This window comes from Callorhinchus milii, unplaced genomic scaffold (assembly GCF_018977255.1).
Source record: "Callorhinchus milii isolate IMCB2004 unplaced genomic scaffold, IMCB_Cmil_1.0 Scaffold14, whole genome shotgun sequence".
In the NCBI taxonomy this organism is placed as follows: domain Eukaryota; kingdom Metazoa; phylum Chordata; class Chondrichthyes; order Chimaeriformes; family Callorhinchidae; genus Callorhinchus; species Callorhinchus milii.
The window spans coordinates 399,282-416,875 of record NW_024704755.1 but is presented as its reverse complement, the minus strand read 5'-3'; the positions used below and the strand labels follow the sequence as shown (position 1 = coordinate 416,875).

The 17,594-nt window shown below is 46.4% G+C and overlaps 1 protein-coding gene across 1 annotated transcript in view; it reads left to right on the top strand.

Annotated features, from left to right (window-relative positions):
- The window catches only part of LOC103188100 (transcription initiation factor TFIID subunit 4), a 42,127-nt gene that overhangs the window by 13,469 nt on the left and 11,064 nt on the right, over positions 1 to 17,594 (top strand). Inside the window, exons 9-15 of the mRNA XM_007907949.2 lie at positions 606 to 702; positions 1,159 to 1,261; positions 4,667 to 4,836; positions 5,022 to 5,152; positions 5,731 to 5,856; positions 6,568 to 6,624; positions 15,558 to 15,692. Of these exons, the coding sequence (XP_007906140.2) occupies positions 606 to 702; positions 1,159 to 1,261; positions 4,667 to 4,836; positions 5,022 to 5,152; positions 5,731 to 5,856; positions 6,568 to 6,624; positions 15,558 to 15,692 (819 nt within the window). The remainder of the gene's footprint in view (positions 1 to 605; positions 703 to 1,158; positions 1,262 to 4,666; positions 4,837 to 5,021; positions 5,153 to 5,730; positions 5,857 to 6,567; positions 6,625 to 15,557; positions 15,693 to 17,594) is intronic.

The following is a 17,594-nucleotide window of genomic DNA, read 5'->3' as shown; positions in this document are numbered from 1 at the left end:
TATTGAGAAGGAGGACTCTGGTGTTGAGACTTCCTCCTTTAATGTGGCACTGGTGGCGAGGCAGTTGTTAAAGGAACCAACCATAGCCTATAGTTCATTCAACAGTGTTGGCCAAAACTAGGCCCAACAACCAGTTACTTAATTGAGGCAAGAATCAGCCTGTAGGCAACAGTGGGAGTTGGTTTGGAGGGACAGTTGGATTTTGACTGAAGAGGGACACTGACCTGCAGCAGGGGGTGTATGGTGTGTTTGGACCGGACGTGTAACCACTTGTAGGGAGTGTGCAACGGACGTGCTTTTCTGAGACGTGGGAAACATCGCGGCTCCTGGATGACCCAACACAATGTGTCCCGGGGTCGAGCGATAGGGTCCCAGACTGCCATGGATGTGTAGCTCGCTTTACGTGCAGGGGCTGAGAGTCAAAACCACATGAAGCCTTCAAGGAACAGGCGTGAATGAGTTACCCACTCACCCAGAGAGTACTGATGAGTGGTGCACACAGAGAAGGTTGCTTGTGGTGCCCTGATTCGGGCAGTGTAAACAGTGTGCTGCTGTGGATGGGGTTGTTTCAATGCACAAGCTGACGACCCATCTTTTCTTAACAGATTGTGCAATCCCCAACCCAGACAGTAAAGAGGCAAAGTGTTAGTCCTGGGGCTCAGGTCAGGATGCCAATGATGATTACGCCGTCCATCAGACCAGGTACGAGAGGAAGCCACATCCAACTGGCGATCAGTAACATCACTGACTCCTAACAATCAGTGTTACTTTGTCTGTCTGTGTGTGTGTGCACGCACGCAGGCATGTGCGCACGCATGTGGTCTTTCGCCTCGTGGTTTTGTGTGCGTGTGCATGTGCGCTTATGCAACATCACCTTGTGTATGTGTGTGTGTGCATACGTGTGCCTTTGTGTGTGAGAGAGTGCATGCGCATACCTCGTGTGTGTGGGTGTGTCACTGTGTACATGTCTGTCTGTCTTGTATGCACTGGGATCAAAGTGACCTGCGATCAGCCCTGTTTTCAGTCACCCCTGGGGAAGTAAGGAAGATGTCCATGCGTTAATGAAGAGGAGGCTTGGCTAATTAGCTCCGTGTGAGAGGCATGAGGTGTTGGCTGACGTGCCATTGGTGACTGTGTTTCTTTATGTTTCTCGGGTAGTGGGGAAGACATGGCCGGGGAGCAAGAGCACAGCAAGTGTCACGCTTGCTGTCTCGGCGACTCAGAGGATCAAACACACCGACCCTGGAGGTGGCGCCTTCAAGTAAGAGAGTTTCAGCCACTACGCAACTGGAACACGCTCCCTCTATCCTGGATAGACAGACTGAAAAATGGGCAGACAAGTGGCAGATGAGGTTTAACGTGGAGAAATGCAAAGTGATGCATTTTGGTAGGAAGAATGAGGAGAGACAATTTAAGCTAGATGGTATAATCTTAAAGGGGACCAGGAATAGAGAGACCTGGGGGTTCATATAAATAAATCCTTGAAGATGGCAGGACAGATAGATAAAGCTGTTAAAAAAGCATATGGAATACTAGGCTTTATAAATAGGGCATAGAATACACAAGTCAGAAAGTTATGATGAACCTTTTTATAAAACACTGGTTAGGCCTCAGCGAGAGACTGTGTTCAGTTCTGGGCCCCACACTTTAGGAAGGATGTCAAGGCACTAGAGAGGGTGCAAAGGAGATTGACCAGGATGGTACCAGGAATGAGGGACTTCAGTTATCAGGAGAGGCGAGAGAAGCCGGGATTATTCTCCTTGGAGCAGAGAAGGTTAAGAGGAGACTTAATAGAAGTTTTCAAAATGATGAAGGGATTCGATAGGGTGAACAGGAGAAACTATTCCCACTGGCGGGTGGGTTGGTAACCCGAGAACACTGATTTAAAATAGTTGTTAAAAGAAACAGAGGGGAGGTGAGGAGAAATGTTTTCACACAGCAAGTTGTTGGGATCTGGAATGTGTTGCCTGAAAGGCCGGTGGAAGCCGATTCCATAACAACTTTTAAGAGAGAAGTACATAATTATTTGGGGAGGACAAGTTTGGAAGGGCTATGGGGAGAGAGCGGGATGGGGGGTGGGATTGATTTGGGAGCTCATTTAAAAGAGCCGGCACAGACATGTTGGGCTGAATGGCCTCCTTCTGTGCTGTGTAATTCTATGGTTCTATGATTCAATACCTCCACCTTGTACCTTCCGTGCCTGAAGACCTTCCTCTTCGACCGTGCCTGCTGTCCTCTCCCCCGGCTCAGCATTGTGCTCCACCACTGTCAAGCACTGTGGGGCACTACCCTGCGTGAGAGGCGCTGTGTAAATGCAAGCTGTTGTTTCACTGTGTGAGAGGAGAGAGTCGCTCGTGGTGTGAGGGAGTGCGAAAGGGGAAAATTGAACACAAGGGGGCAGCACGAGATGAGGTTGTAGCAATCTTCACATCACACCAAGTTGATGCTTGGAATACTGTATATTGATATGAAGACGCTCACTTGGTATTGCTAATGTCTCCTAAAGGGAAAGTACACTCGAGGCATTATCTGATAAATCAATAAATCATTGGTGAGTCAGTAATTAATCTGTCCTGGGCAAATGTCACGCACTCTGCACCATCAGCTCTGCTCTTTGACTCCCTTTGTGAACGTTCTGTTTTTACAGATGTGCCAAAGAGGAGACGATGCCGGTTTGAATTAAAATAAATGTATTTTTCTATCAATATTAAAAAAAAGCTTCAATTATAACAAAATGGAAATTTGCTACTGGAAAATGACTGCTTTTAACAAAGGATTTGCAGTATCTACTCATCTGCATTTGAACCTTTACCCTCTCCTACGGCCAGAAAAAAGCGTCTGTGTGTGTGTTGGGCCTGAAGGCAAGAGCCAGTAACCTGTATTAATCTCTGAACACTGACTGGTTCCTGGACATTCACAGCATGTGTGCAGAATTTGTGAGTGGCTTCAAGGCAAATTTGCTGCTGCAGTGGTGAAACTCCAGAAACCAAAGGCGGTAATGGTTGTGTTATTAAGTTGTCCTTAATGTTATATTGCTGCAGACCTGTTATTGATACTTGTGGGTGTTTGTGTGCCAGATTGTTAGGACTACACATGGCACAGCAACCCTACACACCTGATCTGTGAGACGCACACACATACTTTCCCCCTCACACCATCATGTGTGTAGACTCACACTCCCTAGTCCACAATCGCATTCAGACATTAACACTCACATTCATACTCACACATCTAAACTCATACACACTCACGCACACTCAGCAACTCACAAACACTTAAATGTATACTCACACTTTTGCACACATGCATCTCACTCATGCTGGCACCCACACAATGGTGCCCATTGTGGCTGTATGCGGATGTGGGCGACATGTTGAGGATGTGCCAGAGGCTGCTGTGGGGATACATGTTACCACTCATCCTGCCAGCCAATGCCCTAATGGTTAGTGTCCTGACTGTATCCCTGGAGAGAGATTCCAGAACTGCCCAACAAGCTCTGCTTCTGGGTTCTCGGGAGCAGGAGCTAAACTGTTAAATACAACGCTAGGTTTGTGTGCGGTCAATGTCTGGCTTACAGAGCCCGGCTATCTCTTCTCTGCTTAGGCATAACATGTTGTCCGATCTAGTCATTTCTCAGCCTGTTCTGTGGGAAAGTCTGTTTTCAGCCACAAGCCCTGAGAGCCAACAAATCTACCAGATCTGTTACAGTCTCCAAGGTATCCAGTAAATTAGACAGACATGACCTGCCTTTCATACAGCTTGTTGACTTGTACTTCTTGCCTGTTCTCTTGTTTATCCGCACTTAAATTGCAGTATAACCCAGTCCAGTGTTCCTCAACGAGAAGATAGATCATTCCCAGGCATCAGCCTCTGACTCTGAAAGTAATTGGCATGTTGGATGATTCTGATTTTCTGGTGGATTTAATGAGCTGCAAACATTTCAGCCACATTTCCCCCCATGTTATCCTCATTTCCTCTCCCTGTTTCTGGATGTTTTCCATCTGCTCTGAGTGCTCTGTGAGTGTTCAGAACTGCAGCATTCAACCAGCATTTTATTTATTTTCTCTGCTCTGTGTTTTTCTCTCCTGTGTGTCTTCTCGCTTTTTCTTCTCTTCTTCTGTATGTGTTTCTATCATTTCTTTCTGTCTGGGTCTTGTTCCTCTCTTGCTTTGAGTCTCTCAATTGTCTACCTTTCCCTACATGTATGTCATGCACTTTCTTCTTTCCAGACTCACTCTGCCATTGAATGCACGCTTGACGCACACTGTTGGTAAAGGTGACACATGAAGGGAATGGGTGGAAGTGAAGGTGTAGGTGAGGCAGGATGATTGATGTAGAGCTGTACCTCGCTACACTTGCTGTTTTCAAAGTAGGAGAAATTGGAGGAAAAGCTTGATGAATGATTAAGAAAAATAAATCGATTTCTTGTCAAATTTCCATGTGTAGGTGGGATACATTGAACTCTTGGTTTGGGTTGGATATTCATAAGCACTGTGATGGGTTTACATACCCGACTGTCCCCAAAATAATCGTCGCCGTTAGCACTAACTGATGAGTGTTGGTATATGGAGCTCAGTACACCAGAGGTTACTGTATTATGTACTGTGTACACCAGTGTGCTGTGTCGACCAGGAGTTTGACATGTGGACTATTTCTCTGACTGCAGGGACGACGATGACATTAACGATGTTGCCTCGATGGCCGGTGTTAATCTCAGTGAGGAGAGCGCCCGGATCCTGGTCACCAACTCCAGCTTGGTGGGAGCGTGCGTCCACTCCTGCAAGGACGAGGCCTTTCTAGCCAGTGGGCCCCTGCATAGACGCATGCTGGAAACGGGTGAGCAGCCATTGTCCTTCCAGCTCAGGCTTTCAGTAACGAGGGTAGACGAGGGCACTGGAGGAATCCACTGGAATTGCAAACTTTGGTTTTGTGGGATCAGGAGAAGAGTTTAGCGATTTTTAAAAAAAAAAAAGTTTCCAGATCCAAGGTCAGAGAATGATTTCTTTTTAAATGTTTTACAGCTAAAAGGTTTGGGATCTCAGACATTCCAGTCGACATAGTGAACACGGTCTCTCACGCAACGCAGGAACGGTTAAAAACGGTCATCGGAAAATTAACATCAATTGCACAGCACAGGATGGAAGTGCACAAGGTACTAGGGGCTGAGCCCGACATTCCCAGAGGGAAACGTCATAATCCTCTGCAGCTCTGTCTCTCACTCTCTCAATTCATTCCTCTCTCTATGTCCAACTCCTTTCCTCTTGAATTTGCTGACACAATCTGTCTCCCATCACCTTCCTAGGTCATCAAGTCCACTCATTCAAGTGTGTAACGTCAGTCACTGCACCGTCTGTCCACCATCCCTCTCCTGCGCTGCAGCCCTCGTGAAAGCTTTGTTGTCCGTGCGAAACTTGCTAGAAAAATTCAGAACTGACTTCCGAGATGATGCAGAAGTTGGCTTTTCATTTCTAACTTGTCAGGAAGACGTTGGACCAGCCAACGGCACAGTATCCTGTAGATTGAAAGCAAAGTCTCCATCGTTACAGAGGTTTTATAATGTTTATCCAGTGATTGAGTTCATTATTCATAAACTTAGACATCTCTGCACGGGTAGGAGCTTGGGCACTAGTGAGTGTGTCTGTGTGTCTGTCTGAGGGAAGGAAAATTCTTATTGAATAAGAATGGATAGCAGAACACAAGCCACATTTTCTCTTTTTCCCTGAGCTACAGGACGAGGAATGGTATGAACAAGCGACAGATGTTCGGACACAGCTGAAATTCTTTGAACAGCTGGAGCGGCTCGAAAAGCAAAGGAAGGATGATCTGGAGCGGGAGATCCTATTAAAGGCAGCCAAGGTACAGAAAAACAGTCGGTGGGAACCGTTGTCTACCTCTGGGTCTGTGTGGCTCAGCTCCTTATAACTTGTGCACTTCCACTCTGTGCTGTGCTATTCATTTTCAAGTTCCCCCAGAACTGCAGAGGTGTAATCAATAGGGATGTTTGAAGTAGTTAATAGAGATATTAGGGAATGTAATGAAAAGGCCAGAGCTTTGAGATTAACATCAGTCAAAATCCTGCTCTGAGGCTTGGAATTTCTCCTGGTCTTCACGTTAATCTTGTCTTCATTTCAGATTTCAGATAAAGTGAATTGACTGTATATTTTGTGGGCGAATGCAGCAATCAATTGCGTACAATGTGGATTGAGTGACCCCAATTATTATTAAAAACATTTCTTTGAAGGGATTATTATCCCTAGAAAAGCGATCCGCCAATCGACTAACAGAGTTCCTACTTACTGCTAGGGAAATAGAGGCATGTGGAGTAAGGAAACTTGCTCAATGTTTTGCCCTGCCCAGGAATTGAACACATGTCCTCTTGCTTGTGAGGCGAGTGCTCTAACCGCAATGCTACAGGACTCCAGTAACAGGAACAGACTTTTCATTAATTCTCAGAGTGTAAATGACTGTGTTTGTGGGTGTGTGTAACTTACTCGCTGTGACAGGGATGCAGGTCCCTTTAAAAACCCAGCTGTTAAACAGTGTTTTTTTCTTTCTTTAACTACTCAGAGCCGCTCCAGGCAAGAAGACCCTGAGCAGGCCCGGCTGAAGCAGAAAGCGAAGGAGGTAAGGGAAGCTGCACAACATTGTGGTCCATGTTTCAGCGTTTAATTTTTCACGTCCTAATGCATGTATCTCACTAATAATGATCCAACCCAGGAATGTGCTTCCCATCCCTTCCCATCTCATCCTTGACTTGTCTTTAGCTTTCCAATCTGCTCCACAAGGTTAACGTGGCAAAAGCTGGTAACTCTCAGTGCTGATGGAACAACAACAACAAAATTATATTTGTATACAGCCTTTCACGTCGGGAGGACGTCCCAAGGCCCTGGACAGTCTGTGTTTCGGACCCGAAAGGGATTCTTCCCAGATCCTTGTAGTCTGGACTCTGCAGGCTCTGGAACTCTATCCCCCAGCGCCTTCGCCTTGCCTCCTCCCTTTCCTCCTTCAAGGCTGGTCTCAAGACCTTTCTCTTTGACCGTGCCTTCAGCTCCCCTCTCAACTCTCTACCCCCTCCTCGCTCCCTCCCTTCCCTCCCCCTGACCATTTCCCCCAATGTTCGGGTCCTGACCCAACTGTACAGCGCCTTGAGACGTCCTCCCGATGTGAAAGGCGCTCTTATAAATGGAATCTTATTGTTGTTGTTGTTGTTGTTGCAGTCTATTCTCAATGTTTTGGGGAGGATAGGATCAGGAAGTTTCCACATACAAAAGCCTTTAGCTTTACGTGTTGGACATCAGAGTGCTGAGGTAATGCTGACTCTGGGCAGTTGGTGTGATGTTTGCTGGCTGAGCCGCGGGGTTTCCTATGAGCTGAATCCTGGGCAGTGGGCATTCTGCTGATTCTCATGTCAGTTTATTTAAATCTGTTTGTTTCCCTCCTTGGAATGTGACTTTTGTTTACCCAAGTAAGACTCCTTGTGTAATTTGCACACAGTGTTTGCAATCTACTTCCTCAGTGAATGTCTCGAGATGAGTCTCTGTTGAATTCCACTGCTTCAGTGATGTCCAAGGCTGAGCACTCCCAGGATGGGGAATAAAACTCCTTACCCATTGCCAGCATAGTGTGCCCTAACCTCTAACCCAGGAAGCGCACTCCACACTATGCCAAGATGGTGTTTTTCAGGCCAGTGTGCCTGCACCAGTGAAGCTGCCAGCCAGTGAGGAATTACAGATTCATAACCATCTACAGGTGGGTTGAAAACTGATTTTGCAGCAGAAGTGAATAGCCTCAAATAGAGCAGCACAGTATTTTGCTGGCCGGCCAGCCAGCCTGAACCCAGGCCCCAGAGGTGAGAGGCCTGCACAGAGCCTCTGCTCTAGTCTCAGGCTCCTCATTTATCTGTAAGCTGTGACTGGCAGCATTTCCCTTCATGACATGTGAACAGCTCAAGTTCTTCACTAATCAATGGCATGTGTTCCGGGCCCATGGTGGGGGGGGATAGTCAGTGTCAATCCTGTACGGAGGGTAACAACATCGGTATTGTGTGTGGGAGGGGGCAGTACTTACTCAAAGGAAGGGAATAAGCATGAGGATAAAGTTGTCAACCATTGATGGTGCGTTTGTTGTTCGGGGGTCATGAGAAACGTAATGTTATTTTAACGACTTCTGAGTTCTGTCCCGTGAACAGATGAATTGCAAATTGTAAATTTCTCTGTGGGGTTATTGGCCAGGCTATTGGGACAAGCTCCCTTCTCTTTTCCAATAGTATTCACGGATCTTTAACATCCACCAAAAAAACAAAAGCTCAGGACCTTAGATTGACAACTCACCCAAAGGATGGCAGTCCCGGCAATACTGCCCTCTCTGTCCTGTCTTGCCCTGACTTCACTACCAGCACAGGTCCTCCTGCTCTTCCTGTTGGTCTTTATTCTTTCAAAACAATATCTTAAATTGGAAGCATATTTCTGCTGTTGGGAAGGGGAGGGATGGACACAGCCTGTTGCTCAGTGGAGTGTCTGTGTAGGTTCTCAGTACTGGAGGTGTGAACATGTCATGTGATGGCACAAACAAGTTTGGGTCCAGGAATAGATATACGGCCTTTAGAAGCGATTGAGGGTTTAATACGGTAACAGCTGGTGCCGGGATAGTGAGAATTGGCATTTCACACGCTGGCGCTGCGCTGCTGCCTGTCCTCTGCCTCCTGGGCATGCAGTCCTTGTAAATTGAATTTGAAGGAGACCTGCTTTCACTCTAGGAACACGTCGCAGAGTTTGACACTTGGAGACGGGTGAGGCAGCTCCTGATCACACTGCTGATCATCCTGCCCAGTTACAGCTTAACAAGCAAAATGTTACTATCTCTCTCTCTCTCCCCCCTCTCTCTCTAGCCCCCCCCCCCCCACTCTCTCCCCTCCTCTCTCTTTCTCTCTCTTCCTCCCGAGCCTCAGTTTAGTGTAAGTTCACGGAAGTGAGAATGAAATCAGTGTTAGAGCAATATTTCGGGAGAGCTTTGACCTCAGACAGAGCCGGATACCTGCAGAATGTCTGTGTTGAGAACCCACAGTGTGACCGCGCTGGAGCTGTCACTGAGTGTTATTATTAGTGTAGTTATTTTATCCCGTGATTTAATGGTTACTGGCCACAAATCCATATAAATCAATACTGATTGATACCTTTCTCCTCTCTTCTACCCCCCAACCCCACCACACCCACACACAGCCACAGCACAACCCTAAGTACAAACTGGTGGGGATTACAATGCGCAATGCTGATCTCTGGTGTAACCACAGAGCCGCTCATTAAATCATTATCATTAAAGTGAAACGTCACTCTCCAAGCGCAGTTTGTTGAGAACACAAAGAGCTTTCTGGCTGTTTGTCCGTGTATCTGCTGTCGCCCTGCACCAGGTTTGTCTACATGTTTCCATTTACGTTGTCATGTTCTCTAATTAGGGATCGGCTGCATGATTCACCTTGTTAATTAAAAGGACTGGCACGCAGTGAGCCCCCTGGGCATCGCAAAACAAGCCTCTCTCTCTCACACACACATTGATGTCCTGAGAAAGGTTCAGTCTGTGAAGTCATTTCTTCTCATCTAACTTGGGATTTTTTAGATTTGAAATGAATAAATCATGGCAGTTCCCCTCTTTGACTGTGAATGTACGAGCGGCTTCACATCAGCCAGGTGTAAATGAGATTCTGATCAATTGAAGATGAGGACGAGTGTATTCTCCTTATAGAGACGGGGGTGAGGGAGCTGTGCAATTTCCCCCAGGGCAGTCACGCCAGTACCTCCTCTCAGGCTGTGCTGACACTGTGGGAGCGGCTGGTAGGAGGCGACTGTGGCTGACTAGTCCTGTAATTATTTTTTAAATAACCTCTCGTTGTCCCTTCAGCAAGAGCCTTGTCTCCGATGGCCTCTCCCCCACTTGTCTCTTCCTCTCCATTCCCCCTAGCTCCTCTTCCTCCATCCACCCCGATCCTCCGCTTCCTTCCCTGCTCATAGCTGGCACTAACTGTACAAGCTCACTCTGCCTCCAGTTCAGAGACCTCTGGTTTATTTAATGGCAATCGAGTAAGCAATAACTAGCCTTAGTTAGATATTGCCAGTACTATACAGAGGAGCTGTGCAGTCTGTCTGCTCTCTGGCACCTGTTACTACTTCAGCCGTCTCTGTACTGCGGGCAGCCACTGGCTGCTCACTCCCTGAGTCAAGCCTCCCTGCTCCAGGCGCACTGTGAGCTTCATAACTCAGTGTTGGAAGAGCTGCTGCTGTTTTCTTACCTGCCAACCATGTCCCGGAAACGATGGCAGCACAGGGTCTTTCAACTCTAAGCCATCTCCACGTTTCCTCACAGCAAATGCTGCACAGACTGAATTTCAGCTTGTGTTTTTCTGTCTCACGTGATCCTTGGTTTGGCTGCGAGCATGTCTGTATGTTTCTCTCCCTCAGCCTGTTTATATATTTGTTTGTTTCTTTCTCCATCACTTTCTCTCAGTCAGTGTGTGTGCGTGCGTGCGTGCGTGCGTGCAGAGTGGCTGACGTCCCTTGTCTGAGTTGAGAAGAGGAAGAAAAAAAGCTTTCTTAATCTTAAATGCTTCACGGTGTCAGTGTTAATTGGAAGAAATTATTCCAGCTCAGGGTGCAGGTCAGTGCCAGGCTCCACACTCCAAAGTCGCAATCTCCAGGCCAGATCTGCTGGTCCTCAGAATAACAGAGCTGTTGTGGGATCCGATGGCACTTCTGGCTCCCAGGCAGAGCCAGGGTTGGGATATTGTCACTTGCTGAAGGATGTTCCGTGGGCATCTCACTAGCAGCCAATTAACATATAGACTAAATTGTGAAGAAAGAATTGTATTATAATCAGCATCAGTTCCACAAGACACCATGCATGGAACAGAGAGATTGAGTCGTAACAGTCTGTCCGCAAACACTAGTGTTAGCTCTGTAACAGTCTGTACTCACAGCCTAGTGTTAGCTCTGTAACAGTCTGTACTCACAGCCTAGTGTTAGCAGTCCTTGTCTTGAGCTCTCAATATTTCTCATGTCTCAGTTCAGATGGTATATAAAGTGGTGATGTGGAGGCGAGGCAGATTTATCTTCAGGAGTTGGGGGCAAACTCCTCATTGATCCAGCTATGTCTCAGCCGGCGGGTTAATTGACACGGTTAGGGTGAGAATATCTCAGAGAAAAAAACTCACACTTCCACATAACAGAAAGTGCTCACAAGGCCTTGAGCTAGATTTTAGTAATAATAATAATCTTTGCATTTGATGTAGTGCTTTATCCTGTTGTCAAGATATTTCAAAGTGCTTCACATGATTTACTGTAAAGTGTAGTGACTGTGTATTGGTAGACAAACAAGGTGGTAGACATCACCTATAGAATTAAAGCTCAAATCTATCCCAGGGGGAATGTAGATGGTTTATTTTCACTGGCGGTTTTGCTGAAATTGGAGAGAGAGAACATTGTCTTCTCTGCTGCTCTGAGATTGGTGGATCACAAACAAACAAAATGTGGCCAATTTCCAGCTGAGCATCCGGGGTGTCGTGGCTGACTGGCTACCATGGTAACTGGCACATACCCAAGCTCCGAGATGGCATCATTGCTGTGAGCAACATTCAGCATCTGTTGGCAGAGGCCATGATGAAAAGCTGACCCGACCTACCAGATCCAGGTGCTCGTGTGTGCGGAGAAGAACCATCTTTCTATCAAAGAGTTCAGACTCACCAATAATTCATTGACGTTAAAGTGAAACCGTGGGTTTACCTCTCCACTTCTCATTCGCAGGAGCAGGTCACACTCCACGTCTTGAGCCAGGAAATGGCAATTTTCTCATGATCTTTGATACATTCTGCAGCTCACCTCTTAGCCCAGCCACGCTTTGTCTTTTTCTCTTCAAATTGCCATTTCCTGACTCAAGGAGTAAAGTGTGACCTACTCCTGTGCTTTGGTAACCACATACTGTGAAGTGCACTCAGCTGACTTGAAGTCTCTGTGATATTTTCCAAAGGTATCTGACCTTACCTGTCCACCTGATTTACGAAGGGAACTCAACAAGGGAGAGATGAATTGAAGATGTGACATTCCTCCCTGAGGTGAAAGCTAATGATGCACCAAAAGTGGAACCACCGGATTCTGAGAATAAACAACAGAACCTTAATACCTTGAGCCATTGGTGGTAGTTCACCAAACGTCTATCTCATCATTGAGATCTGGAAGTGTCGCCACGTCCAAGCTCTGTGAGCCTCAGCACCAACCCGCTGAGCGGCTGGAGATAAACAAGCTTGTGCCGCCATTACTGTTAAATCCAAGCAGTACTTTCTTCATACAGAGAATGTGTGATTTACAGAAACTGATCTATGGTGGTTTATCAGTTGTGGTGCTGATGGTCACAGCTCTGGCAGATCATTCTCAGGGATTCCAGTAACATTTCAATTTTCCTGAAACCACAACATGAGCTTTGTGTCTGTCCAAGTTTTTTTTAAAAAAAGTATTCAGCACGAGCATCTGTTCTCTTTTTTGCCGCCCATCTGCTTGTTCCCTGTTCCATCAGCAGTGGTCTCACCTCACGTATAGACAGTAATGAGGCCGAGGCGAGCGGCAGACCTGAGTGTGAGCATTGCCACATCCTGATGTCTACACTTGTATTTACTGTTGCCTTAGAGCTTTAGAATTACAATATAGCTGAAATGTCTTTTATACTCTTTGGCCTGACTACAAATAGGGATCAATCGAATTTTAAATGACTGCTCAAAGGCTTGCTGCTCTATCTGACCTTTGTAAATGATTAGAGTGTTAACCACCCTCCATGTAGCTTCCAAAGGGCACGTGGGAAGGTCCAGGCTAAACTTTGCCATTTACATTCAATCAGAGCTGTGAGAAGGGAGGCCAGTGAAGAGGCAAAGCTCCCTGAACGTTCTCATCTCTCATCAGCAGCAAAGTCAGCAGTTTAGCAAATGGTTTGCTTCCTTTCTCAATGCAGTGGGACCCGACCCAAGGCTTTCCTTTCAGCCATCTCCTACCTGTTTTTCTCCCACTCACACATTAGTTGGTGGGGAGGTAAGCAGGGTCGTCCTGGAGCTGAACTGACTCCAAGGTGATATGTTTGGCAACAGAAAGTCAGCTACTGAGCCAAGTACTCCAGAGCACTGCTGATGATAGCAATTTAGTTACTACCTGAGCCAGGCTGACATCTGTGCAAGAAAAAAACGGAAGGACATGCGCAGAAGGTCTGGGTTAGACTCTCGATGCCTCTGCTCTGAACTTGCTACATACAAATCCCGAGACTAACCTTGTTCTGTGCTGAATTAGCTGATCACGGCCAGGGCAGCAGCTACAGGAGAAATCTGCCTGGACTGTCCCTTCTTATGGTTACCCAGTGACCTATGTGAGTGAAGAAGCCGAGGATAAGGACTGGCTACAGTAGGAAAGTCTTAATCATTCTTTATTACTTCTTAGTTTGCTTTTTTCGATGGTATTCACAAAACTCTCCATCTTTTAACAAACTTTTTTATTTAAAAGAGTTTCCAGTTTGATTGAAAGAATTGAAAGGGTGTCAGCTCTGCACCTGGCCTCCAAGCTCCTCACAAGCTTCACGGTTGGCAGCTTTGGGTATCGGCCACATTAGAGAGTGCCCCAGGCAGGGTGTGCGCTCCAGGTGGCAGACAAATGGCAGTAATACAATGTGCTGCTCTCTGGCCTGGAGTCAGCCCTCGGGCATCTTCACCCAAGCGACTCTGAGATCTACCCATCTGCTTGACGTGTCTACATCTATTAGGCAGTTGACATTTATGCATTAGCTCGTGGGCAGCATTGGCGTAAGGGAATGGACCTCAGGACGATAAGCAGTCCGCTTTCAGCTGGGGCTCCAAGATTGTTGGGGAGGGAAAGGCAGGGTCTAATGTGGAGCCTTTACAGATCAGTTCACAATAGAAGAATCTCAGCTGTGCTGGGAAGAAAGCCTGTGCCGGTGAGGGAGCTTCCTTGAGATGACAGAGCGGTCAAATCCTTGTCACATTGTACTTTGCAAACCCAGGATCCCCGCACCATTACCCCTTTCTTACTAATCACTAAATCCTAGCTGACAGGATGTGTCCATCAGCACTGGTGATGTACAGAGCCACAGACAGACTTCCCTACTCTGCATTGTCCGCTCAGGGGGAAAGATTTCTCTCGACAGGTGGAGTTTTCACTGTCACTAGGACCTGCTCGTTTGGAGAAAACAAATTCAGATCAGTCAGAATCCTCAGTTGTTGTAGGCAAATGTTGAAGCCAATTTACACATATTAATGTTTCACAAACAGCAATGAAGTAAGTGCCCAATTTTACCTTGGGGATTGTCGACCAGAACACTCTTTTCGATCAAATCTTTCATTTCTCCATACTGCCTTTTCCTTCCCAAGTATTTAACTTTGGGTGACTGTTAAACATCACAATTCATATTGTGTTACCCATGTCCTTGTGTGGAGAAAGGTTTTCTGATCTGATTTCGAATCAACTCAGTTCTGATTTTAAGATGACATCCCTCTGTCCCCAGTGGTAGTGTGGCACAGCCCCTGTAACCAGTGGTGGGGGTGTAAGAAAGCAAAGCATCAGTGATTGTGGATCTTGTGTTGTATTTGGTATATTGATGGATATGTAAAGAGCAGCTTATAGGAAACGACCCAAAAGGTCATGTGGCAAGTTCTGATGGAGTCCCCTGGAGCTGTGTACAGTACAATGAGAGGTTTAGTATTAATGCAAGGTTTCCTTAGTCAACGTTCCTTTCATTTGTCATGCAGTTTGTGAAGAATGTACCCAGTGCCTGTCACTAAATCTTCACTCAGGGCGTCACTGTGTTGAGCATTTAAGAAAGGTCAAGCAAAGCTGGCTTTTCCCCAAAGCAGCTCTTTAATGGGATATTAAGAAAATGATTGTGCTGGATGCACCAGGCATCTTCATTCTGTTACAGGAGTGTCTGCAGGCGAAAAGACCGGTGGGGGGGTGGGGGCTTACAGGGGAGGTGTCGGAACTTGTAAGTGCTGTGAATCTGTTGAATGAAAAAGGAAGTGGGGGGGTTGGAGTGGCGGTTTATCCTGACAGTCCCTAAAGTTTCCTTGATAATCTTGGGAAGCCAGGGATGGTGGAAAGCCAGTGTTAGAGCTAGAGGTCCTGTAATGGTGTGTGATGGACTAGCCAAATCTCAGGCATTTAATTGTCTGTTGAAATGCTTCTGGAAGAATGTGCTTTAGTGATCAGATACGGAGAGTAATGGAGCTGGCAATACTACACTGGATGTGGAAAATAAATATTGATCTGTCTGCCCTCTGTGAGTACCCATCAGTGTCTGTCTGAGGGGTTGATTGGCTTTAGATGTTTATTCTTGTTCTGATCTTCAAATCCTTCCATGGTATTACCACACTCTACCTCTGTCAACTCCACACCTGTGTTCCAGTATATACCCTCTGCTCTTCCAACTCAACTCTTTTTCACTTCCCACCCTCAGGGCTGAGATCTCGCCACACTCTGCCCTCTGGAACTCTCTGTACTGATACACGCTGTTCTCCCTCCCGGTAGATGCAGCAACAGGAGCTGGCACAGATGAGGCAACGAGATGCCAACGTGACTGCACTCGCTGCCATTGGGCCACGCAAGAAACGTAAGCTGGACTTCCCTGGCCAGGCGGGTGCTGGGGTGACCACAGAGAGTGAGGTGAGTGGTCGTGTTTAGTCATTCACTCTCGCTATGTCCTGGGTGTGCTCGGGCCGGGGGTGGTTGGAGGATGTATTAAATATTCAGTTTTCTTGTTTTAATTGATGCCATACGCGTTGTCTTGTGAAATCTAAATACGGAGACAGCTAGTGGCAGATCACAGGAACCTTTTATTGATGTGAATGAATTCCTTGTGTTAATGGGTTTATGCTGCTGCAAAGCCTTGGATTATTTTTACTGTGTGAGGAGTAGTTAGTTGGGTGCTTGTCACACAGCCTCTTTTGAGGTGACTGCAGCATTTTCACTAAGTTTTTTAGTAGAAAATGGAAAGTTAATCAGTAATTGTAGAAGACAAGTTGAAATGAGAGCCCCTCATCTTCCCCTTCCCCACACCGCCCCCGAAACTACATTGGTATAACTAATATCCTGAATTGTTGAGCACCTGTGTGTGTGTGTGTGTGTAAACACTGGTTGTGTGTGTGTGTGAGGACTGTTGAACACACATGTGTAAGTAAACACTGATTGGGGGTGTGAGTGTGTATGCGTAAACACTGGTTGGTTGTGTGTGTGTGAGGGCTGTTGAACATGTGTGTGAGTGTGTAAACATTGGTTGGGGGCCTGCTTGATGTTCCTGACACTGAGCTATCTATGGAGGACAGTCTAAGAATGAGCTGCCCGCAACATGACCAGCCAGACACCAGAACATTACTCATCCTGTTCCTTTGAGAACTGTTGGAGGCTTAGAAGCGAAACATCACTAGATGGGCTTTGAACCAATTCTCAGCCACTTTGGTGACAGAATGCTTGTATCCAGAAAACAATCTTTGGCTATTTCTGAGGTGCCATTGTTGGATTGAAAAGTTTATTCCTGTCATTCCCAGTGGCTCGGGGCGGAATCCCCTGTTCGTCATACAGTTGAAAGGGTTCAGGTGTGATGAGGTGCTGGTTGGAGCCGAGAGCTCTCCAGTCTGTGTGATACAGAGGTGAGTGATTCCCTGGAGGAGACTCTCTACGTCCCAGGGACTTTGCTGGTCGCTGGGCACTGGGGACATTGTCAGAGCTCCATAGAAAGTGTAAGAAAGCTCCATCATGTGGCATCAAATGGGTACTGCAGCACTTCAGGTCACTCCACTGGTCCTGCAGTTTTTTCACACTTATTTATACACTCACACCCATGACCATGTGGGCTCATGTACATACACACACGTGAGACACTCACACACTCTCACAACCCTGACATTGTGCATAAAGCTCACATAAGTCGTATCTATTATTATTATAAATCATGTTGGTCGGGACCATAATATTTAGTGTGACTTACATCAAGTCCGAGTTACAGGCAAACTTGTATAAGTTGTATAAAATCTGATTTAATCAATCCACACTGCGCATGTGTAATTCAATGTAGTTGGTAAGTGCACATGAGGTGATGGGTCAAGATTACATTTCCCGCAATTCAGTGCAGCCAGTAAATGAGGAGCAATGGAGGATAGGGGAGCAGCGTTATGAGTTAGGAGATGACTCCTTTTATAAATACGAGTAGTTCAAAGAAATTAAGTGATTTTCATAGGAAAGTCAATGGGACTCAGGTACATGTATGACTTAGGTGATTTGTAAGATTTATGCAAGCTTTACTGTGCACTGAAACCTCGATCACCAGCCTGAGATGCATTCTCCATTCCTAGTTATATTTGGGCAATTTTAAAAGTGGAGCTTATCATTTAAATGTGTTTCTTTACTGACTGATGCCAGCTATGTGTACTGCCAATGTATATACTGCGTGTAAAGTGATGTAAGGTTGGTTTGAGATGAAGGAGTCATGTTGCGTGTTGAGAGCTGTGATTGCACTGAGACCTATGGAGGTGATGCCGATGCGATGTATTCTGCTTTCAGAATCAAAAT